This window comes from Marmota monax, unplaced genomic scaffold, assembly GCF_021218885.2.
Source record: "Marmota monax isolate L192 unplaced genomic scaffold, Marmota_monax_Labrador192_F-V1.1 WCK01_AAM20220418_F8-fsc00003, whole genome shotgun sequence".
Classification (NCBI taxonomy): domain Eukaryota; kingdom Metazoa; phylum Chordata; class Mammalia; order Rodentia; family Sciuridae; genus Marmota; species Marmota monax.
The window spans coordinates 30,047,873-30,072,757 of record NW_026694084.1 but is presented as its reverse complement, the minus strand read 5'-3'; the positions used below and the strand labels follow the sequence as shown (position 1 = coordinate 30,072,757).

The following is a 24,885-nucleotide window of genomic DNA, read 5'->3' as shown; positions in this document are numbered from 1 at the left end:
CTCTATGGCTCAATGGTCAATTATTTTACTCATGAGTCTGCAATCTGATTCTGAGATGGCTCATTCTCACTCTGACATGCTGGTGCTCATTGCAGGTTCCTCTCTGCCCAGGCGTTTCCATAGGGCAGCCTAGGCACCATGGCTGCTGGGTCCCAGAGGATAGAAGTAGAAGCTGCTAGTGTCTTAAGGCTTGGGCCCCAAAACTGATACATCGTCTCACTTCTGCTCTGTGCTACTGGCAGGCTATAGGGAAGAACCCAGGGGAGGAGGCAGAGCCTCATCTTTTGATGTCAAAAAAAGTAGGGGCCATGTTTTCAAACTACCACAATCCTCTATGAGACTTCGAGCTCTTTTAGGATCAGCTGAAAGCATGGTCTGCTGAATGAACAGATTCATTCCTGAATCAAACTGCATTCAAAAAACTTCACGGTCTCAGTCACTTGGACCAAGGAGGCTCATTCCAGACAGCTCAGCCACATCAATTAGCGAGAGGATTTAAGACTCAAAGGAAATTAGGCTTAAAGTCTCGAGGCATTTTAGAAACGGGAGGAATTTATGAGCTAATCAAATTACAGTCCTTTGTTTTACCAAGAGAAACTGAGGTACATAAACAAAAGAATATAGCAAAGATCATGGGGATCAGTTATATAAAAATGGCAATGATTCAGGATTTGCCACACATGGGGAAGTTACATGCCTTTACTTCCTCAATTTCTTCCTTTTAGCAAGTCAGAGCTAATTAAACCACAGAATCTGAATGAGCATTCTTAATTTTCTTGCTTGTAAAAGGGGGCATTATTGACTTATGCAAACTGGGTCCAATTTACAGCTATCGCTGTAATTTAATTATTTGATGACGCACCCCATGTCTTCATGAAGTGTCCTGTGGCACACTAATGACTCAAATCCTATGCACTGACATGCATCCAGCCATTAAACAGGATATGAAAGGATGCATAAGACCTTTGTTTTTACACATCTTCAAAAGCAGCAGAATGAAACACAGATGTGAACAATAGGGGTATTAGAATTCAAATTATTAAATGTAATTAATAAAGTCAAAGGAAGTCAGATAATTTGATACCCATAAGGATAAGGCCTAATCCTAAAAGGTGAATTTTGATGGAACAAAACATTTATAAATTAGTCTGCAGAATTAGGAGACATGCCTAGTTACGCCTTTAAAAATACGCACTGAGAGAACCACTCATTCTCTTGTAGGCTTTATGAGGAGCTTCTCAACCACAGGTAATCTCACAGGAGGTATAAGGGCTTTGAATTAAAAAAAAAAAAAAAAAAGTGAGAACTGTAAATTAACCAAGTACATGGTAGCATTTTACCAAGTCAAAGTAAAATCCATTTTCCCCAGAAGAAAAAACTTGCTTTTCTAAGAATTCTTCTTGCACAGTGGAACATTTAGAAATGGAATAATAATTATCTTGTGAATCAGACTGTCTATATGACTTCATCTCACCCTTTCTGGAGGAAAGGCACACTACTAATTTAGCAATTCCATAATAAAGATAAGTCACATGAGATGATGGTGTTGTAAGACACAGCAAGTGGGATCTTTATAACTTTATCTGCACTCCCTACCCAGTGTTTATGCAACTGCTACTTCTCATCTAGTATAGCATCTGAGCAACTACGAACTTCCCTGGAATAGATCAGAGTTAAAGCAGAAAGTAAAACAAAACAAAACAAAATCAAATTAAAAAAACAAAACAAAACAAAAAAAAACCCTCATAATCTACGAAAGATACTGTAGGAATTCCCCAAACATCCATCCACAAAGATTGCATCTTTTTTGCTCAGAGCTAAAAGAAAGCCTGCCTTTCAGGGTTAAATGTTATCAACTAGTAGTACTTTGTTATGGCTCTAGCATGATCCATGCTTTGGGCTAAGCATGATGAAGTTCAGAATCTGTGTATTCTCCAGCAATTAACACAGTTCAACATCCTTCAAGAAAGGCAACATAAAGCTGGCTAAATGTACAAAATCTCCCATCATATTTGCCTATAGTATTTTAGATATAAGCTAGCTTTAGCTGAAGAGGATGGCAGTACCTTGAAGTGGGAAGGTACTATTTCCTATCTGAAATATCAATATAGAACGTAATAATAGCTAGCACTGAGAGTTTGCCATTTCCGAGGCACGGTGCGAAGTAATTTACATGTACTATCTCATTTAATCCTTACAGCAATCTTAAAACATAGGTCTTATTAATCCATGTTCTACAGGAAAAACAAATCAAGGTTAAGGAGATTCGACCCAGAAACACAACTGGTAGGTGAGCAGGATTTGAATGGCTCTGGCTTTGCTCTATAATTTGAATTCTTAACTCTTCAACTGCCCACTTAGCATGTAACTATTGATTTAATCTATTCTATGTACTGCTTAAATAGACTATAAAAGTTAAACATGTGCTTTCATTATAAAATAATTTAGGAATAGATAAGCATGATTGGTTTTTAAGCTGTCAACTGTCAGATTCAAACATTCCTTCATTTCTAAGATGCCTCATTGTTTTATGCACTAATAAGAAAAACAGTGCTGCCATTTATGATCTCCTTGATAAACACCAATTTTAGGGATATTCAAATATGAGAAAATCATGTTGTTAAGCTAATGGAATACCTTGCATGTAATTTTGCCTGTCTGCTCCTCATTCTACTTTGAACCATCCTTTCCCAGTCTCATACATTAGCTTCTTAAAAGCAGGTGCACCCACGATGGGATCTGCCCTGCATGCTGAGTACTCCTGCTTCTGGGCACTCTGCTCTATTTGCAACACTTCAGCCATCTCCTAATGGCATCCCTCAGGACACTTTTCAGCTTACTCTTTCTCTAGACTCCAGACCATCTTTGATATAGGTTTACCTCCAAATTGATAGCATTAAAATCTCTTAAATTCAGCATGTTAAAAAGCCTAACTGTAAGTCCTTTCCCCTTTAGGGGTCCATTACCTTTGGTTCAACATAGTACAGTGTAAGTGTTGAGAAAAAAGACTTGAGATGATAGGTCTAAGTTCCAATCCAGCTCTGAAACTTGGCCTCCTGTTGGCCCTTGGATCACTCTTTTAACTTTGCTTAAAAAGCCTCAGTTTCTTTTATCTAGAAAGTGGTGTTAGTAAAGATAGCCTTTGATGGTGGTAAAGATATTAATTAAATCAGCTATCTATGAAAGTAATTATCAAGTTGTCTGAAGCATACTAAGCATTCAATTAATGATTGCCATTTCTGCTATCATTAATTAATGAGATCCTCTTCTGCCCAAGCACTTTAGTTGGAAATTCAGAAATATCAGTACATCTACCTTGCACTCAAATTCCTTATCTACTCAGTCACCAAATTCACTGCTACTGGAAGAAATACCATGTCTTACGTAATTTACAAACTAACTTTACTGTCTTTTGCATTAACATATTAGCAGCTTAATATATACAAAAGTCTTTCCCATTTAAAATCACAGTGGCCTATGACATCAGTTTCTGTTGTTTCAAGTAGTATCCCCATCCCACGTATCTCAGAAACATGTTTTCTTTTTGAAAAGATTTACATAGTTCTTTAGTTCATTTCTGGGCATTTTGTGTTATTGAGAATTCTGACTCCCCCACCCCTGCCTTTCTGCCTCCACATTTCACTTTCTGAAATGGAGCTATCAACATCAGTCTACTTTGTCCTGTAGTTGATCATTCATCTTATTCCCTTATTATGAAAACAATATGTTTTTACTCTACAAACTTTGAACATATAAATACTATTTCAAATCACTTGTAATCCTGCTATGATAGCTGCATATATATTCTGCTAGATTATTTCCCATATGATACACCATAAATTAAAATCTATTTTATAAAGATGAACCTATATTGTACATGCTGTTTTACTGTTACCTCGTAAACATTTAGAATGTGTAAGCTAATATTAATGCTAAAATTAAAATTGTAATAGACTGTCAACATAAACATCATATTTGAAGATCAGAGTTTTCAAATATAAAATATAAAAACAAGGGCTGGGGGTATAGCTTAGTAGAAGAGCACTTGCCTAAAATGTGCAAAGTACCTGGCTTATATCCCTAGTACTGCAAAACAAATAAGTGAAATATAAAAACTAAGAAATGGTTGGAGAACACAGGACAAAATAGATGAAAACAAGAAGAAATTACAGTTACAATGATATGAAAACAAATCTCACTTCATAAGAATAAAAGGGAAAGAAGTAAAAGTGGGTTTTTAAATTAATAAATGTTTAGTTACAATAAAGATATAATAACCTTTTTATAGCTGTGAACATTTCTGCAGCTATTTAATCAATAAGGATACATTAACCTTATTAGACTGTGACAGCATCTCAGTCTTTTTTGGATTAAAGTAAAACCAATAAGGCCAGAAACATCTGAGAAGATAAAGAAGGGCATGATGGTTTTAAAAAAATTAGATTCTGACCATCTTTATACTTTCATACCCAAAAGCATACATATAAAATAGTTATTTCTCAATATTTGTCTGTTCATTTTTGTGGTACTAGGGATTGAATCCAGTGGTGCTCTACCACTGTGCTACATCCTCAGCCTTTTTATTTTTTATCTTAATCTCTCACTAAGTTGCCCAGGCTGGCTATGAACTTGGACTCCTCCTACCTCAGCCTCAGGAGTTGCTTCAATTATAGGTGTGTACCACTGTGACTCGCAATGTTTTAAAATGTCCATGCCATCTTACAGAAACTTAAAAATCTTAGGCCTGACTTCAATGTTTGAAACTTAAAACAAACAAAAAACCAACCCAACCTTAAGATATTAAAGCAATGTCAGAATGTGGATTTTTTTTTTTTTTTTTTTTTTTTTTGCTTAAAAATGTTGATCATGTGCTACCAACACAAGCAAGGAGCCCCAGTTGAGACTCTTGCTCTCTGACCAGTGAATGGTGTGGAGGAGAGCTCAATGTGGGCCAGCAGATCATACTGCTTTGCTTTCACAGCAGAAAATGGAGGAAATCAGCCTTGCAAATGAAAGCTTATGACAGGAGCAGGTGGCATTAAAGTCCCTTGACTTGTTTTGGAGTAAACAGGGAAATGTTTTACTCAAAAATTTTTCAAAATGATTTTCTGAAAGTTATTTTGTCAACTCAATGAACTTGAGTTCTAAATCCTTCCCATGAAGATCTGCTGGCAAAGGTTGCAGCTAGGTAAGAAAAGGAGGAAAGAGGATTTTCACTGTGAAGTTGGAAGTGACGGCCCAACATATACTTCAGTTAAATTTCTCCCCTCCCTGATTATCTCAAAAGATTGTTTTTCTGAGACGCAGTCGGGATAGCACAATGGTTAGGAAAGTAGGCTCTGGCACCAGACTGTGTCTGAATCCTGGTTCTGCTAATTACCTGCTGGGTGCTGGAGGGCAAGTTACTAGATCCTTTTGTGTCTCCATTCTTTCCTGTAAAATACTATCTGCACCTACCTCCTCGGGTTTTTCAGTACTACAGGGGTAACACATGTAAAGCACAGAATATCTGGATGCACCTGAAGAATGATAGTGAGTCTTATTAATATATTGGACTTCAGCTGTAAAAACTTAAAACAAGTTATGATGTTGAGTTCCATCCCTTTTAGTTTCAGTTCTTCGTATATAAAACCTTCAAATAAATTCTGCAAAATGATTGCCGTTCCTTTTGTCCTTATTGTCTCAACACTATCCATCAGTGCATAAATCTTTACAAGCACATGTTCTTTTGACATGATTGAAAAGGTCTAAGGAAACATTAAAGTAACATGAGTATCCACAGATTGTTTATTCTTGTAGTTTGCTTTGAATTTTTAACATTAAAATCTTCAATTCCTCTAGAAAATACCTAAATATAAAATATATTTTTATTAAAACATCTAACAAATGACTTCAAGAATTTTTATTTAATTCATCAACTTTTTCTCAATGATTTGAAAATGTTGCACACAACATCTTATGAGCTTATTATTACAATGGTACTTAGGTTTCACAGAGAAAATTACCATCACTTTGGCTCCCTGCTGGCTCACCAGCCCCCAGAGCAACAATGCTTTGGCTCACAGCAATTAATGACTGAAAAGGGTGTCCTATAGATCTCTTAATGTGATTACTAGGGATTTTCTAGTGATGAAGGAATACTGTGTTAGCAGACAAATCTTAACTGATCATGTTTGCGATTCTTTCAATATGTTGCCAGATTTTATTTGCTAATATTTAATTAAGATTTCCAATAAGTAGTTTTAAAAGAATAATGTATTCTTAACTTTTAAGAAAATGAAAAAAAATACAGAATTTGGTTGTAATATAGTAATTTGACTATAGCTAAAAATTCTGTATTAAATACTTGAAATCTGGTATACTTTTGCCTAAAATTCTATAGTAAGAGTAGCACTCCAACTTTTCCCATTTGCTGTTGTCTGAGATATATTTTCTTTTTTCGTTTTTGGTACCAGGGACTGCTTAACCACTGAACCACATCCCAGCCCTTCTCAGTTCTTATTTCAAAACAGGGTCTTGCCAAGTTGCTTAGGGCTCTGCTAAATTGCTGGGGCTGGCTTTGAACTTGTGATCCTCCTGCCTCAGCCTCCCAAGCCTCCAGGATTACAGGTGTGCACCATCACACCCTGGCTGAGATATATTTTCAATCTTTCAATTATTACTATTCTTTTAAAACATATGCCTCTAGATCATATTATGGTCATACTAAAAAACAATTAGAATTCTATCTTTTAACAGATAAAATTAAGAGAACCTGGTGGGCTAGGGATGTGGCTTGCCTGGTGCACGGGGCACTGGGTTCGATCCTCAACACCACATAAAAATAAAATAAACATATTGTGTCTACCTAAAACTAAGAAATAAATATTTTTAAAAAGAGAGAGAACATGGTAGACACTGTGCAGTGATAAATATGCTTGGTTTTAATTTTAAATTGTATTCTGGATTATACTTCCAAATAATTTCTCTTTTTCCACCCCTTGACAATACTGATTAAAAAGTTTTCTCCCCACTCTCTTAGACACACTGAATAAGTAGTCCCCCAACATATTGAGAAGTTTTTCCCCTTATCTCTTTAGCCAACAAAGATGAGTACCTTGAGAAGTTCATCCTATTTTTACTCTGCTACTACTAAACTTTAAACTTTCTTTATCCTAAGTTCATTGATGCCAATAACCAAAAAGTATTCTGTGAGTCTCCTTGCACTCTTGTTTTCATCTTCCTGTCCAGCTGTTGAGAAATAGCACCTTGTAACTACTGATCCTTACTACTGGACTGCTATATCATTCTTTTTTGAGGAATCATTGGTCATTAGCATTATTGCTTGCCACAATGGTAATAACTGCTATTCATAGTACATTCTATGCCACTTTAAAAAAAAAGACTTTTTTTATTCTGATTAATTACTTGGTTGGCTCCAACATGCCTTTGCATATATACATACATATTTTTTTTCCAGGGGAAATACACATAATTGGGATATTCTGTGCATCTTTTAAGGTCAATGATGATCTTTTTGTTGCCCTTTCAAGAAAAGATACCTCAGTTGACTGAGGTAAAATACTAGTATAACCCTTTCCCCCTCTAATGTTTCTGGTGATATTCAGCTATTTTTAGTCTGTAGTAGCATTAGGTAACTGGATACAAATTCATTCTTTTTCCTTTTAGATAATCATTCCCTCCCTCACTCTACCCTACCCCATCCTCGAACAGATGAATGCTTATGATTTCTTTATCTTTGAAACAGAACAATTTTGTTAGAACACATTTGAGTGATTCTTTCATAATTATTAACATCTTTACTAAGATACAATTCACATATCATATGTTTTAAATTTTTTGGGGGGGTCACCCATAGCCCTGATATGAAGAGTCATGATTTCCTTGTTGCATACTTGTTTTCATTCTGAATACTGTTACTGTTGTTGGACTTCGCTTCTCTCGTGCTCAATTTTTCATTGAGAAATTGGAATACATGGAGTTCTGGATTGACCTCTAATACAATCTCTAATTCATTCCCTGTTTAATTGAACTTCCACCTCCTCACCCAAACCAATAACATCTGCTCACTTAGATTCTACACATATCCAATATTGAGAATTGAGAGCATTATGACAAAATTCTGTGGGCTTTTTAATCATTTGGGGTCAGGCAAAAGAAAAAAAAATGTGAGCATGCTTGAATATTCCTTTCTGGTATAGCACTGTGACCCACAGCCAGCTAGCAGTGTCCCTTCTGCAGCTGGTCTGACCTTGCCAAGAGGCAGCCAGAGCTCTGAGCCATTGCATGGGTATGCGTTGAGCTGTGAGTAGGGGCATCTCTTCTCTAGCACTTGGGTAACTGCCAGAGGCTCCAGAAGCTTCAAGATATGCTCCCTTTCCTATCACAATAGTGCTGCAGTTCACGCAGGTCACCAGCTTGCTCAAGCAAGATGAGGGGGTATCAGTGAGTGCTGGGCACTAGTTCTCCATTTAGCATGAGATGAGCTCCATGGTGACAGGTTCTCACTGGAACCAAGTTCTGTGAAGCTAGGCATTTGCACAAGGCCATTTCCTAGCTAGCAGTGATAGGAACTTTTTCCTATTAAAGTCATTTATAAAATTCAGAAACTGGGGCTGGGTGGTAGAGGTGGGGGTGAGCCTGTGAAGTTTACCAGGTAAGCTCAGCTCATCATCTTGACCCACAAGCCTTCACCACGCTGTGCACAGCCGTCAGTGGCTGCCCTAGGGCGCTCTTCCCTTTCACTTCACTGGCTCCATCGCAGAGCAACTTTATCTTCTTTACACTGTCCTGTTTACCCAATGTTTTTTTTTTTTTCTCTCTCTTCAGCTTTGCCAGGTCTGACCCTCATGCCCTGCTCTCTTCTCATTCTGTGTACGCTCCCTGGATAATCTCATCTACTTCTTGGCTTCAACTGTCATCTGTATCAGAGGTTCTCAAACTCCTCCCCAGAACGTTGTTTACATAGGAACACACTCTCATCAGGAACCTCTCTCTTCATACAGTGATTCCCCACCACATGGACACTCTGAAGTCTCAAAGGGCATTTACGGCTTAAAGAAGCATTTCTCATGCCTGAAGATCTTTGGTCTGGGACATCTGTCTGCTCTGTCATCCAGAGTTGATATGTCACCATCAGTTATATACTCTAGGAACTTGAAAATCACTGCTACTAGACCCAAGTGGATCACAAACTGACTAAAATAAAACATAACACCTACAGACACACACACACAGGGATCTGTTTAATGATTTCAAGCCTCTGTGGTAAAATTTTACCGAAAAGGGACAAGAATCTAAGGAGTCAGAGGTCTATAGGATATTGAAGAAAAAGATGTCAGAAAAAGGACCTTAGAAAGACAACAAAGAAAGTAACCTCTGCCTACTCTGCCACCATACAAGGTCCTCGCGGAGCCAGTTTACACAGGGCTGGCTTTAAGGCAAAGGATGCAAAGGATGCAGATCTAAAGACAGCATAATTCTGAAATTGCCCTGCAGCTTGTCCTCAGGCTGCCCAACTTCAGAAGAGACCCATCCCACAGTCTAAAATCCTTGTCTAGCCCTGTCTACACCATGACCTTCATCAGAAGGAAAGAGACAAAGAAAAAGGCAATGCAGGGAGGGGTGGGAGAATCACAGTGGGTCAGACACTCGTTACCTCTCAGGTGACTCTTTCTCTGGCTCACCTTACTCCTCTGTCTTTATTTATGGTACAGTTTAAGTACTGTCCTACTTGCAGGAATTTGGACAACACAGCACACACCTTGCTAAAATGGGAAAGTATAAGTTCTAAAAAATACATGAATTTTGAGAGTTCGACGTACTATAAATGGTGAGCATATTCATCCTTTCCCTATTAATTAACATTTATTGAAGTAAGGGATTATGGTTTTTTCTTTTGTAAAACCTTTTTAATTTCTCCTATCAGCACATAATACACTATAATGTTCCGTTTGCTTTAGAAAATGCTAAGTTTGTGTCACAAGAAGCTGTTACTAATCCACTAAGATAGCACAGTACTGAGATTTTCCTCTCAGAAGAGGTGACAGGCTTGTTTGAAGAGTCTGGATGCCCTTAGCCCAGTGTCCATCACAGTAGAGTCTACTATGCAGCTATTGATCTTGCACCAAGGCGTCTCCTTGTGAAGTACACGTTGCTAGCTGTTAGATGAGGAAAACAGGACCCTCTTCCTCATTAGCAGCAATTTCATCCAAGGCCAAAGGAAAGCCACAGGATTGGAAATTTGGCCAAAGGGCCTAGAAAATTCATGAGCTGGTTAATCAGCATCTTAATAACCAGGAATGGTCTAAATTATTTGCAAAGCAATTCAGCTCCATATCATTATTAGTACACAAGAAAAGTTCTGTAGCAACACATTGGGATTCATATGCACTAGTAAGCTCATGGGGTCTTAAGCTCATGCAAATCTGGGTTAAGCTCAGTAAATCCAAGATTTGCTGCAGGATTCTAATTATATAAATAAATAAAAGTGAGACTGTTAAAACAAGTTTTAAAAACCTAGTTTGTAAAAAATAAATCTTTTCTAGATTCTATATTTACTTATCCTAAGTTGTTTTTTTTTGCAAAACCTTCATCTACTGTTAAAAATATCATATATTTATGCATACAAATGTGTGTGTGTGTGTGTGTGTGTGTATCTAATATGTACATAAACAGGATTGCTCTGGGTAAATTCCTGCGAAATTTAGTGACTGTTTATTATGGCTGGAGCTGTGAGGCAGCAGAAGAACAAGAAAGAAAGGGGGGGAAATGGTGTTTAAGTCCCATACTAGTAGTGCACTTTAATAAGTTTACACAATATCCAATTAAAAAAAAATCTGAGATTCACTTAATAGTTGTAAGGGTTTTGTCCTGTTATCTACACTGTCAACCTTTCTTGGTAAGACACTGATGTATTAAAGATTTATTGAAATCTGGTTTAAGTGCCGTGACAGATAAGCTGAATATATTACAGAGAACCTGTGTTCTATTTTCTTCTATAATATGCATGGGACTTGAAGCTCTTTCAAATACTACTGGGACTGTTTTGAGGAAAAAGAGACAGATGAGAATGGAAGAAAAAAATTCTATAACCTCGTTCATTGCCTGCTCTACTTGCATCCTTATCCTTAATCTGGTCGAACTCATTGTGTCTTCCATCTTCTTTAGGTTTCACTGCTGCAAGAGAGACCCAGGTTAGGAAGTGACTTGAGTATAATGCCAGGATCAATGCTGCAATGGGATGAGAGCCAGAAGAGGCTGTGAAGACAGGACTGGCAATGAGTATTGGAGAGCCTCAGAATGTGGCATCTACAACACATGTCCCACTTACTGTGTAGGGGTAGAATTTGCAAAAACCAAACAAATAATACTCACCTAAAAGAAAGGGGTCTACTGTCATCAAGATAATAGTACTTAGTACTCTCTATGCAAAATGTGCACTTATTAAGTTCTTAACACGTTCTTCTGGGAAGACTCTTTCTGGTGCATTATGAAATGAACAGGAAGCATGGTGTGTGACAATGGGGACAGGCAACACCTGGGAAGTACAGAGTCCATACCAATAGATGGCTACAAGATAGTGTTTACCTTGATGAGCTTTGCAGACTCTAATACTCGATCTCACTGACTGGACTCAGGAATGCAGACCCATGCTAACAAAACTCACAAAGACACTGATGTATTAAAAAAAAAAAGACGACTTTATTAATTCATAGCACACAACATCTATGTCAGCCTGATAGTGGAATACCTCCTTGGGAAAGCAAATGATATGAGGAAAGCTGGGGAAGCTGGGTGCACACAGAGGCAGAGCTAGTGCAATAAATGAGAAGAATCCCAGAGAAATGTGGCAAGAGCCTCTGCAGTTCTCTAGAACAGGGCTGTCTGTTTGCCAGGCACACGGGATGCTGGCCTTCACCTGGCAGGTAGTGTTGGTCTGACAGTGCTTTGTTTGATACCATACAATTTATAGTAGAAAAGCTTTTGTTTTTCTTTGCATGCAGAGAAAGCACTCTTTTGATGGAGAGAGAGAGAGAGAGAGAGAGAGAGAGAATGTGTTTAAGATGTCAATACCCTCAATAGTCAAATCTTACTGCTCAAGGTAGGTGTGTGTGCACATGTGTGTATAAGACGTCAATATCTTCAACTAGGTTATAGTCAAATCTTACTGCCCAATGGGTGTGTGTATGTGTGTGTTCCATGGTATGGGGAATTGAACCCAGGGCTTCTTCACACAAGTGCTCCAGCGCTGAGCTACATCCTCAGCTTTTTCTTAAAATTTTATTCTGAGACAGGGTCTCGCTAGGTTATCCAGGCTGGTCCTGAACTTTTGATCCTCCTGTCTCAGCCTCCTAGCTGGGATTACATGTGTGTGCCACCACACCCAGTTCCAAGATGTCTTTCAATCTCTTGAGATCATATCATTTCTTTTCTTTAATCTATTAGGTATTCACTTCTCAGCTTAATGATTTTCAGAGGGTATTTTCGTTTCCCTGCTTTTTGGGATCAAGAAGGACACACCACACGGTGGGCTCCACATTGGCCTACAGTTCCACAAAGTGCTGGTTAAATTCAAATCAACCTATATTTACTGTGCCAACTTTATGCCCACTGCTGTGCCAGTACAAAATAATATTACAAAGTATAACAAGAGCCTCTAAGAAAATGTTTTATCTGCTGGATGCCTACAGCCTTTTGTTCTTTGTGAGGGACACCTACTCATTCATTTTTCACTGGTGTCACAGACCTTCTACCATGTACCAGGATTTACTAGGTACAAAAAACCACAAATATAACTATAATATATAATATATATATAATATAATTCCTTTTAAGAGCCTATGGTCTAGTAAAGAAATGATACATTTAACAAACAAACAGTACTGTTTTATGGTGGAGGGGGTACTTTACTATCTGGGGGAAGAGACAGAAGTCATATCTTTTTAAAAATCTGATTCTAAAAAATATAAGAATAATGATTATTTTAAAATTTAACTGAAAGGATATAAAGGTGTAAGTTCCTTCCTTCTCCTTCCATACCACTTTTTATCTCTGAAGAATGACATCCACTTACTACTAATGGAGTCAAGTTTGGTACATCCAGATTTTTTTCTATGTTCATGAAACACACATTTATAAATGAATATAAATACAGCTTTTTACATTTATTATATAAATGTGCAACATTTTATATACCCCTACTTATATAATATACAAAAACATATGCACCATTTATATAATATGCACATATGCATGGAATCATGCTGTATACATATATTTGGAAACTTCTTTTACATTGAATTATTTGTTGTAATCTATAAATATGTACAGAAAAGTACACAAAATACAAATGCTTAGTTCAGAAAATAATTCTTTTATATCACCACCATCAGGTCAATAAAAAGAAAAATTGAGGAACTCTCTGTCTCCCAGCCCCAAATCATTGCATTTATGGTAATCATTTCCTAGCTTTCTTTGTTGTTTAACTACTATGAGGAAGAAAAAGTTCACATTTACCAGGATGGGCAAATGCCCTAGGGCAAAAGCACTTGGGTTCTGAAAGCCTCTCTGGAAGCTCACTTCCTTTCAGATTTCAGTTTTTAATTCTGTATCTTTTTATGCTTTCTTGAAGTTATTTCCCAAAATGAAATGAATGTTAATGTATTTTTATTTTTAAAATTCCAAGCTATCTTTGTACTAATAGAAGAAGGTTGCCCTCCTTCACCCAAGTGGGGAGGGCTGTGGGCTGGTAGTGAGAGAGATGGAGAAGATGAAACTGCCATGCTGCCCTGTGGATATTTTCTTATATCGTCAATAGTTTCAATTATTTTCAGCAAGAAGATTGTTCAAATCACCTCACTGCCATATTTCCAGAGAATATCTGTATCACTTCTCAATTTCTTCCTTGCTTTAGAGTTATAGTAATAAATGAGAATTCTTACCTACTTAATTGTAACTCCTTAGTGATATTAAGAAACAAACATCTTTGATTTTCCACAGTATGAATAGTGATATACAATGAAGAAACAGAGTAAAGAATAAAGGAATGGAAAAGAGAATGAATAGGGAATTTCTCTTTTCCTTAAAGAGTTTCCATTTTCTTTTTGAAGACAGAAGATGTATATGCATAAAACAATTAACATGGGACAGTCTAGGGCAATAAAGATAGTTTAAGTGCAATAACATATTCACACTGATTTCTGATGTATTGTCAACTGAAAAAAGAAAGTTGTAGAATGGTATGTTTGTATAAAACACATATCTACATATCTATCTCTCCATCTGTGCCTGTGCCTCCTGTGTATGTAAATGAATATGCGCATGATACACATGCCAATGCATATTTAAAAAAATTTTTTTAGTTGCTGTTAGACCTTTTATTTTTTATTTATTTATATGCAGTGCTGAGAAACTAACCCAGTATCTCACACATGCCAGGCAAGTGTGCTACCGCTGAGTCATAGCCCCAGCCCCGGGCCCTATGCATACTTTTGTTTATGCATAAAGGAGTTATTGTAAGACACATAACAGTGGTTACTTAGATGGACTAGAACTGGGAAGTCAGCAGAGCTATCTTTTCACTTTCAAATATCCTACATAATATTTTTTACAGCAAAAAAAAACTTTAACATTAGGAAAAACAAATTTACATTCACAGGAAAATACATTAAGTTGAAATGAGAGGACAGTATGGGTGGGGGACTGGGGTAGGTGAACAAGAGTGATATTTTGAGTAGAAATCAGGCAAGGAATGAAATCGATACCCAAAAAAGACCTTAAGGAAGAATATCTGGCTCAGGCTAAGTCCAGTTCTCATGGAAGAAAGATGATTAAATGGCTAAAACAGAGTCATAGCATAAAATATGGAACCCTATCAATATTAAGAGTTTAATCATTGGTTTAATGGGAAATAGAAGTCATGACGGGTCATTTCACAAGGAGTAACATGAGGTAATATGAACCTTATGGAGTAGTTTGTGTAGGACGAGATATAACATGTGAAAATCCCTGGTAACTTGTCAGTAATTATAGGTTTTGTTAAGTGAGTTATATTAAAAAGTATATTTTGGGGAGATTACCTTGATAATCTTGTATCACAGGGGAGGAAAGGCTCAGAGCAAGATCCCTCAACTGCATAACACACTTGAGAGAGCTTGCCCAGTTCTCACAATTTAAAAAACGCAGACACTGTCTGATCTCACAGGATGAGAATGGTCTGTAATTCCAGCTACTCAGAAGGCTGAGGCAGAAGGATCACAAGTTGGAGGCCAACCTGGGCAACTCAGCAAGGCCCTGTTTCAATACAGAATTTAAACAGCTGGAGATACAGCTCAGTGTTTGCCTAGCATGTTCAAGGCCCTAGGTTCAATCCCCAGAATCACACGGTGGCGGGAGATGGGAGGGATCACAAAAAACAATAACAAAACTAAGCAAAAAAAGAAATGATACCCTGGTTGCAGGAACAGAAAAGACGAAGCCAAGAGATTTTTCTAAATAAGTAATCAATAAGGCTCTACTTATTGCATGCAGGGCATGAAAGAGGAAAAGGCAAAGACTTCTAGGTTTCACGTAGGGAAACGGTGGAAAGGTGATATCTCTGACAGAGCCAACCCATATTTGTGATCCACAATGTATCTGGAGTCATGACAATCTTATCACCTGTTAGTCCCAACACATAACCCTCCCCACTTTTCATCACTCGGGTGAAAACCAATCAAATTGCATTAGTACAAAGACGGGTTGAGATTTTAAAAATAAAAGGGCATTTATACTGATTTTGTTTTTGGAAAAACATGTCAAGAATACCTAAAAATCTGGGCTGGAGTTGTGACTTAAGTGGTAGAGCACTTGCCTAGCATGTGTAAGGCACTGGGTTCAATTCTCAGCAACACATATTAATAAAAAATAAAATAAAATAAAATAAAAAAGGTCCATAGACAACTAAAAATATATTTTAAAAAAGAATACCTAAAAATCTTAAAATTTAGCATGCAAAATCACTACCTATTTAATGCAATGGGCAAAACTTTGTGATTGCTTGTTGAAAATTTAAAAACTCCATAAGACTTGAAGGAAGAAAAAGTCTACATAAATAAAAATAACCGATAGTGTTAAACATCTTTAGTGTTTTTTTTTTGGGGGGATGTTTGTACCATATGAGAGCCAGAATTGTAAAATTATGAAAACTAAAAATAATAATAATTATTAATTCCCCAAGTGGTTCTGATTTCCTGTGCTTTTAAAATTCTTTGCTTATAAGTAGATTCTGACTTGCAAGATGCACTCTACAACCCTAGGATGGAATCTTAAAGCAGGGCTTATTACAATATTATAGAATTCCCAGAAGTCAAAAGGTCTGTAGGTGATCACATGACGGAACACAAAAATCGAGACCTGCCACATGCAGACCCCTTCCTTTTCCAAAAGGTCACATCCTGGTAGATGACAGGGCTGGGGATTGCATAACTAAGCCTCCAGAACTGGTTACGGCTCTGGAATGTGACCATTCTTTTGCAATGTAGTTGGTCACCATCACATGAAAATCTTGAGAAATAAAATCTCATTTACCTGCTAGTTCCTGTCAGAGAATAACTCATTCACACAACAGTCCTTTACTCTAAAGTACTAAGCTATCCTTTCTAGTACTTATGACTAAGTTTTTAAAAGAACATTAAGAATGCTTTTACCTACAGTTCTTGAATGGAGTGTGAGGTTGTAGGGGAAGAAGAAATCTCTTTGCTTTAATAATAATAATAATATGAGAAAGAGGAGGTCAGAGAGGATGTAGATGAAACCAAATTGGCCATGAGTGGCTGACAGTTGAAGCTGGGGGGAGCACACAGACATCCACACTCCATCTTGCCTATTTTGTATACACTTGAAATCTTCCATAATATAATATGTCAAGGTTACCTTCTAACTCCATACCTAAAAAGAAATATCACAGTACTAGTAATAGCCTGAAATAAATGTATCATCCTTAAAACACTAAGATTTTCAGAAATCCTGAGGCTTATTTGCTCAACAATAACAAAAATCATGCCAGACAATAATCCTGATTATGTGCATTGCACACAGAGCACTGCACAGAGCAGGAGGTTCCTGTCCCTGATCTCAGCTAACCCTCATAGTACCAATACAATGGTGACATTCAAATCTGTGAAAAAGAAAGGTTGGTTCAGAGGAATTAAATGATCTTCATATCATTCGGTCATTCATTCCACTTTACTGAACAGCTACTGTGTCCTAGGCAGATCTGTCCTAGGTGTTAGAAAGAAATGTGGTTCCTCCTACTAAGAGGTGCAGAGTATAATAAAGGGAACTCATTTATAATGTGACAAACCATGATCTGATGTGACCTGTGCTACAATAAAGTTTTTTTCAAAATTTCTTTTATCGTGACCTGCTATAAAAATACAATTACATTACACCCCAATATATAAAAATATGTGTTTAAGTGAAACAAATGTTTTGTGAAACACTATTCCTTTATGACACACACTGGTCTCTGCTAGTATGCCCTATTCAGTACTCTTCCTTTTTTCATGAAATGCTAGTCACAACTGCTTACATACATTTCTTTATCTGTAGTAGGTAATGACTTGCAGAGTAAAAAAGCACTGTGATGAGCATGAGCAGAGTACTGAGGGGACACACAGGGAAACAAACTCTGTTCCAGGCAGGGATGAAAGGCTTTTCAAAGGAACTGGTCTCTGATGACTTATCAACCTTAAAGTGGCAGAACTAGAACAAAGATGTTCAGATGCTTTAATCACTTTGCTCTTGCAATATATTGTTCTATTTTACACTGGCCAAATCCATAGCAGCAATAGACTGTGAACTCACTAGCAAGCAGAGAAGTAAGTCATTGTCTTAAAGAATGTCAGCAGCCATTCACATTTACTGAGTCTTTATTATGGGCACAGTACTTCCTGTACATTAGATCATCCTTTGACTACCTACAAAACAACTACAAACATATTTTCTTTTTACACTATATAATTAATGCCTCCATCCTGACATGATAAAGTTTATTCTATGGTTAATAGGTCTAAGTATTTGTCCTCTCAAAAATTTTATAAAATAAAGCCTTAAAAAAGTAAAAGACCAAGATAAAACATTAAATATAAAATCAGATACTGTAATTTTTAATCAACTACCAACTTATGATTTTATTCACTATCTTAATTTTCTATTTTGAAGTCTCAAAATTTTACTGTTGATCCAAGGCAGCTCATCTACTGTATACAGAGCTTAGTAAGGAGCCAGATAACCCTGATCCCTTTGCTTGAACAAGTATCTTGTGCTGCTGCCCCCTGCTGTCCAAGAAAGACAGGGGCAAGATCCTGGAAACCATCCACTTGGATTTTTTTTTTCCCCCTTTAGGTGCTTGTTTTGCAAACCTATTTTGTCCTTTTGCACTAACAATTTATTTGTGAACCTGACCTGGACTGGTAACTTCCTTTGCACCTTTTATCCGTTCACTATAAAAAAGGTAGTTCCCACATCAGCATCTAGAAGCCTGTAACAGGACTACTACTTAGAGGATATTCAATAAAGATCCATTGAGGAGACTGATACTGATAATGAACAGAAAATAGACTAAAGGAAGAAAGCTAGTAGGATTTCACAACACAGAAAACTACAGCTGCTTCCCACTCACACTTCCTCAAGGGGAAACATGCTTTGAATATCAATGATAAAAAATTTGGTTGGTGGATGATTTAAAAAGTAATCTCCTTAATTAAAATCAAACTAAACTGAACCAACTAAAACACTAATCAGGATTCGCACCTTTAATTATATAACTGAAGTGCCTTATAAAATTGAAAGGATTCTAATTTACAGGTATTAACTCAGTAATGGAGAATTGGCCAGCAGGAAAGGAGAATTATATTTTTAAGAAAATTATTGGAAACCATCAGCCATTAGTAAAGACTTTCTGATGTTTGGATAAAGCTCTTTGCCTGGAAGACACACTTAGGCTTGATAATTCTGACAGTTCTGGAGAAGTATGAACAGGTCAATGTAATACATTCTATAAGGTCTTCAAAAGAGCTTCCACCTGGAGCATTTTGTTTTGTTTTGTTTTGTGTGGTGTTGAGGACCAAACTCAGAGCTTTGTGCACCTTAGGCAAGCACTCCATTACTGAGCTACATATATCCCTGGGCCAGATCTATTTTAAATTAGACCACCAAGAATAACAATATTAAAAATCTATTATTATTTGGTTGAGAATCAAATGATAAAACATTCAAACAATTAAACATAGGTAGCTAAAAATAACAAAGAGTCTCCTGAATTTTTAATCCATAATATCCATATGGAGAAAGTAGAACTGGGGGAAAAAAAAATAAAACTACTGGAGTCTACTGAGAATAAAGTTGAACTTCATATAGAACATAAGCCTGAGGTAATTTTATTTCTTAAAATCCTTAATACTACTTCCAACTTTTGTATAAAGTATTTTCAAATCTTAAAATTCAGTATATCCCAAACCAAACTCTCCTTTTCTTTCTTCTACACTTTCCTCTTGCTAACTCTCTTCATTACTTTGAATTGATTCTAGTCTCTAAAATGGCATGCACATGAAAATTCACTGGAAAGGAAGCTAAAATATTAAAACTCTTGTACTAGATACATGCTTCAAAAATACTCTTTAAGAGTTTGTGATTTTTAAAAGGCTGAGAATACTAATGCACAGCTTCCCAATACTGTGTGCCCCAGTAGGCTCAGAGCTTACATTTCCTGAGTCTCTTTCATCTCTCCTCTCCTTTCCACTTCCACTGCAACTGCCTAGATCAGGTTCTCCATGTCCTGCTTGCATTTCTGTGGCAATCTATTCTGTCTTCCTTCCTGTAGCATCTTTTTCCAACTCATTCTTCACTCTGCCACTAGAGGCATCTTCACAAGTCAAATAACAGCACTTGTCAAAAAACAAACAGAAATATATAAAAAATAGTCCAAAAACCTTGACAGTTCCCAGGGTTTTCTAGAATCTTATCTCAACCTGGAATAGTGGAAAGCAAGCATGGAATTCAAGCTTTGGGTTGTTTTGGCCTGCCTCTTGTACACATTATCTGGGGAAATCTTTTGGGTTTCCTGAGCTTCTATTCTACTTGTGAATGGGGTATGGACAGTTCACAAGACTGTAGGAGAACTGAACAAACCGAGATGTGTGACAGGAAACTGAGCATGGAGGTGGCACATGCTCCAATGCCTGTTCTAGGCTCACTTGCTCTGGTTGCACTCAGCCTTGTTCCTGCACACTATACTCGCCCGCACGATCCATCATGTTACACACCAACCCCTCTGGAACATTTGCTTTCCTCAAACATAACACATGCTCTCAGTCCCCTTGGGCTCTGATTACACTACCCCTCAACCTTAAATGCCCTTGCTGCCTTCTCCAGTGAAACAACCCAGGACCAGCTCAAATGTCAACTCTTCCAGGAAGTCTTCTCTTCATTCTGTGACCAGAATTCATTACATTGCCTCTGTGTTTGCCCAGCATGCTGCATGCAGCTTTATTTTAGTACTTCTGGGTTATATTTTTACTTATTTACATAGATATTACCTGCAGTGAACTGTAAGTTCCTCCCAGGCAGAAGGCTTGCTTTTCTTCTTTTTATTTTCAGCAATTAACACCTTGTACTGAAAGGGATTTAAGAAATGTCTGCTGATTGAATAAATAAATATATCAAAACACCTTCGAAAGGAATAGTTTTGTTTTTTGTTTTATTTATTTATTTTTTACCAAAACATCAAGCACTTTTTTCTACTTTTGAAATAACTCTTCGAAAAGAATGGCTATCAGAAAAATGTACCATAATTCATTGAATCTTTTTTTTAATATTTATTTTTCAGTTTTCGGCGGACACAACATCTTTGTTTGTATGTGGTGCTGAGGATCGAACCCGGGCCGCACGCTTGCCAGGCGAGCGCGCTACCGCTTGAGCCACATCCCCAGCCCCAAACAGTAGCAGATTTTTTTTTTTTTTTGGTGCTGGGGATTGATCATTTAATCTTTATCAAACATAAAATAATAAATGACCTAAAATTGTGCAATGTTAATACTTAAGATTAAAAACAATGCATAGAACAAGATAATGTTTTTAAACTGTCAAACTGGCTTAAAATTTAATGATATCAATTGTTACACACTAATAGACTACCAGTGACTATACTACTAATAGGGGGCAATGATTCAAACGGGAATAAATCAATGGTGGTGCATACATAAAATGTGATATTAGGGATCAACTTAAAATGGTGTTTTTAAATATTTAACGAACTAATATGATACTGAGTGAAATAATCAGAACACTAAACTAAACCCAACTTTGCAAATATATATTTTCTAGAAACAAAGACTAAGGAAATATATAAGAAGTTACTAGGAAGTTATTTCTATGTAATAAGATGACAGACAATTTTTATTTTGCCCTCTTTATTAGCTGACTCTTCTGTAATATACACATTTTTATAGTTAGAAAAGTGACTTTAAAAAGACTGGGCATGAGCAGGGGTTGTGGCTCAGTGGTAGAGTGCATGCCTAGCACATGTGAGGCACTGGGTTTGAAAAAAATTAAACAAACAAAATAAAGGTATTGTGTCCATCTACAACTAAAAATCTGTTTTTAAAAAAGACTGGGCATATAGAATTTCTAATTAAAGCTTAATGAGATTTGCAAACACAAAAAAGAGTTTAAGAGCAAAACAAAAGGCCTCTTGATTTTTAATATTAATTTTAATACATTTAATCCAACATAATTAAAAACTAAGAGTTAAAGCTGTGTCTTAAACAAAGACATTAATAAAAAGTTGTCCTTAGTTCTAAACAGAAAGGAGAGTAAGTAAACATGTGACTCATTATTTGGTAGAAAGCAGAGCAGCAGCTTTGGAGGGGGAGGGACCCAGCTGGCATCCCATCAGCTCAGCCCCTCCTCAGCTGTGTGACTTGCTCTCTCTGAGCTGCAAGCAGCCAACCTACAGTCAGGGGCAGGGTCCACATTCATTCATGGCTGATCAAAAGACTGACACAAGACACCATTTATAAAATCCCCATCACAATGGCAGGGACATTGGAGGCCCTCTCCTCCTCACAGATCTGGAGACCCCCACCCTCTCAGTGGTTCATGTATCTAGGGACTGTTCCCCTATTCTGAGGATGGACCAGCAAAGGCAGAGTTCATTCTGAACTGAAGGGAACTTGCAAAGTCTGGTTAAGCTTGTTGGGTAGTAAAGGCTGATTCTAAAACAGACCGAATGACCTCAGATACTGCAGTCTGCACCAGTCATGGCTGTGATGTGGCAGTCACTGGTGGAGGCCTCTGCAAAGCAGCGGGATGGCTAAAGGAAGACTGGGGAGGGGATAGCAAAAACAAGGGTTAGGGAGGACATACAAGATGAGGAAGAGAAAGGAAAGAACCACTTTAGAGGGCAATGTCATCAAACAGGCAGAGAAAAGAGGAAACTAAGGGAGAAAGCAGAAATAACCAGACTGCCAAACAGGGAGGAGTAAGGAAAGAGAGCCCGTTCTTCCCCTCCATTCCCTCTCCCAAAATTACCCCTCACTTGTGTCTACTTCCCTGCTTCTTTGTCCCTCCCACTCCGCCTTCATTATCAAAATCACGTTCTATTCTCAAGAGTCAGGTCCATTCCCACTCCCTCTGGGACAAGTGCATTCCTTCCTGCAGAAGTCAGAGAGTGAGAGCCTCGGGAAACACTCTAGAGTGGCTCCCAATGCCGGAAATGGAGACCACAGCCTCACCCATGAGCTCTATCTAGACTGACTCCTAGTGCAGACAGGAGGGGGCATAGCACAGGGAGAGCAGCTGCACATCTCTCTACTTTCTGTCCTTGGCCATCACTGTCCTTGTCTGCAGATCTTCAACTATAAACCATACACAGTCTTCCTTTACAAGCCACCCACACAAATATTCCATGATTAGGATTTTTTATCTGATAATCATATGGTTACCTTCTTTTTCTGGTGAATTTCTAAAATATTATTTTAAAATGCCAGGATTGGACATGTTTAAAAGTAAATCCACACAAGTGGGCCACAAGAATCTTTAGCTGAAGCTATGGGGTAGGAATGCATCATTTCCAGAGTGCATCATCTAGAGTCCCAGGGTGTCAATGAAATGTGCCAAGAATAAGCTTGAAACAAAATGCTGGATTTTGGTTTTGTTTTTTGAAGAAAATTATATGCATTTTTAATTTTTTTATTTTTGCAGATAGGTATGATGGCTAAATTGAGTCAAACATTTGATACATTTGTGGATACTAAATGAGAGCAATTTCAGAGACTCAAGATACACTAATAAGTTAAAAGGTCTATTAACAACCCACTTTTTGGAATTTATTACTTGAAAAATCAGAAAACACTAACTCACAAGTATCTGGAAATGTGTTCACTCTCCTGTTAAAATGTGTTATTTTACACCTTATCAAACAGTACAATGATTTGTCCACAACTGCCAAGAGCCACACTCCCTGAAGTAACACTTAAAATGTCCTTGCAGACAGCTTTACTCAGAGGTGTCATTTGCTCCTATGTTAAAACATTTTCTTGTAAAATATACCAACAAAAATAAGTCCCTTATTAAATTAAAAAAAACGAGTCCCTTATTTTTTTAAAAATATTTTTATTAGTTATTAAATAAAAAAATATTTAATAAATTAATAAAAATATTTTTATTAGGGACTTATTTTTGTTTGGTATATTTTATTTACTTATTTATATGTGGTGCTGAGAATCGAACCCAGTGCCTTGCACATGTTAGCCTCAACCCCAGCCCAATGAGTCCCTTATCAAATAAAACAAATGCATTCTAAGGCACAAGGTATCTATCAAAGGAGCTGCTTGGTTCTCTCTCCCTCAGACCCTGAACCTTCTCAGTGGTATCAGCCATCTGCAGGACTGAGAACAGTGTGAGCTGGTGATTATCACTCCTTCCACCTGTTTTGCAGCTCTCAGGACAAAACCAAGAATGGAACAAGAGCTTCAGGGCTCTGAATGACTACTGAGTAGTGTTGACTGTTAAAAAGTATACGGAGAGCCTACATCCTGGGAGCAAATTTTTACCCCTCACACATCAGATAGAGCAGTAATCTCTAGGGTATATAAAGAACACAAGAAGTTAAGCACCAAAAAAACAAATAACCCATGGGCCAAGGATCTGAAGAGACACTTCTCAGAAGAGGATATACAATCAATCAACAAATATATGAAATAATGCTCATCATCTCTAGCAATCAGAGAAATGCAAATCAAAACTACTCTAAAATATTATCTCACTCCAGTCAGAATGGCAGCTATTATGAAGACAAACAACAACAAGTGTTGGTGAGGATGTGGGGGAAAAGGTACATTCATACATTGCTGGTGGGACTACAAATTGGTGCAGCCAATTTGGAAAGCAGTATGGAGATTCCTTGAAAATCTGGGAATGGAACCACCATTTGACCCAGCTATTCCTCTTCTCGAACTATACCCAAAGGACTTAAAAATAGCATACTACAGGGACACAGCCACATCAATGTTTATAGCAGCACAATTCACAATAGCTAAACTGTGGAGCCAACCCAGATGTCCCTCAGTGGATGAATGGATAAAAAAAAATGTGGTATTTATACACAATGGAATATTACTCAGCATTAAAAAAGAACAAAAATCATGGCATTTGCAAGTAAATGGATGGTGTTGGAGAAGATAATGCTAAGTGAAGTTAGCCAATCCCAAAAAAACAAATGCTGAATGTTTCCCCTGATATAAGGGGAGTGACTCATAGTGGGGTAAGGAGGGAGAACATGGGAAGATTAGATTAATTCTAGATAGGGAAGAGGGGTGGAAAGGAAGGGGAGGAGGAAGGGGA

The 24,885-nt window shown here is 37.3% G+C and overlaps 1 protein-coding gene across 6 annotated transcripts in view; it reads right to left on the bottom strand.

Annotated features, from left to right (window-relative positions):
* The window catches only part of Nsmce2 (NSE2 (MMS21) homolog, SMC5-SMC6 complex SUMO ligase), a 230,232-nt gene that overhangs the window by 92,440 nt on the left and 112,907 nt on the right, over nt 1-24,885 (bottom strand). The window contains exon 5 of one of the 6 annotated variants that reach the window (XM_046464623.2): nt 11,095-11,178. The exons of 3 other annotated variants lie outside the window; for them this stretch is intronic. In XM_046464623.2, coding sequence (XP_046320579.1) covers nt 11,095-11,178 — 84 coding nt within the window. 2 more of the 6 variants (XM_046464624.2, XM_058585721.1) reach the window with 2 other exon arrangements.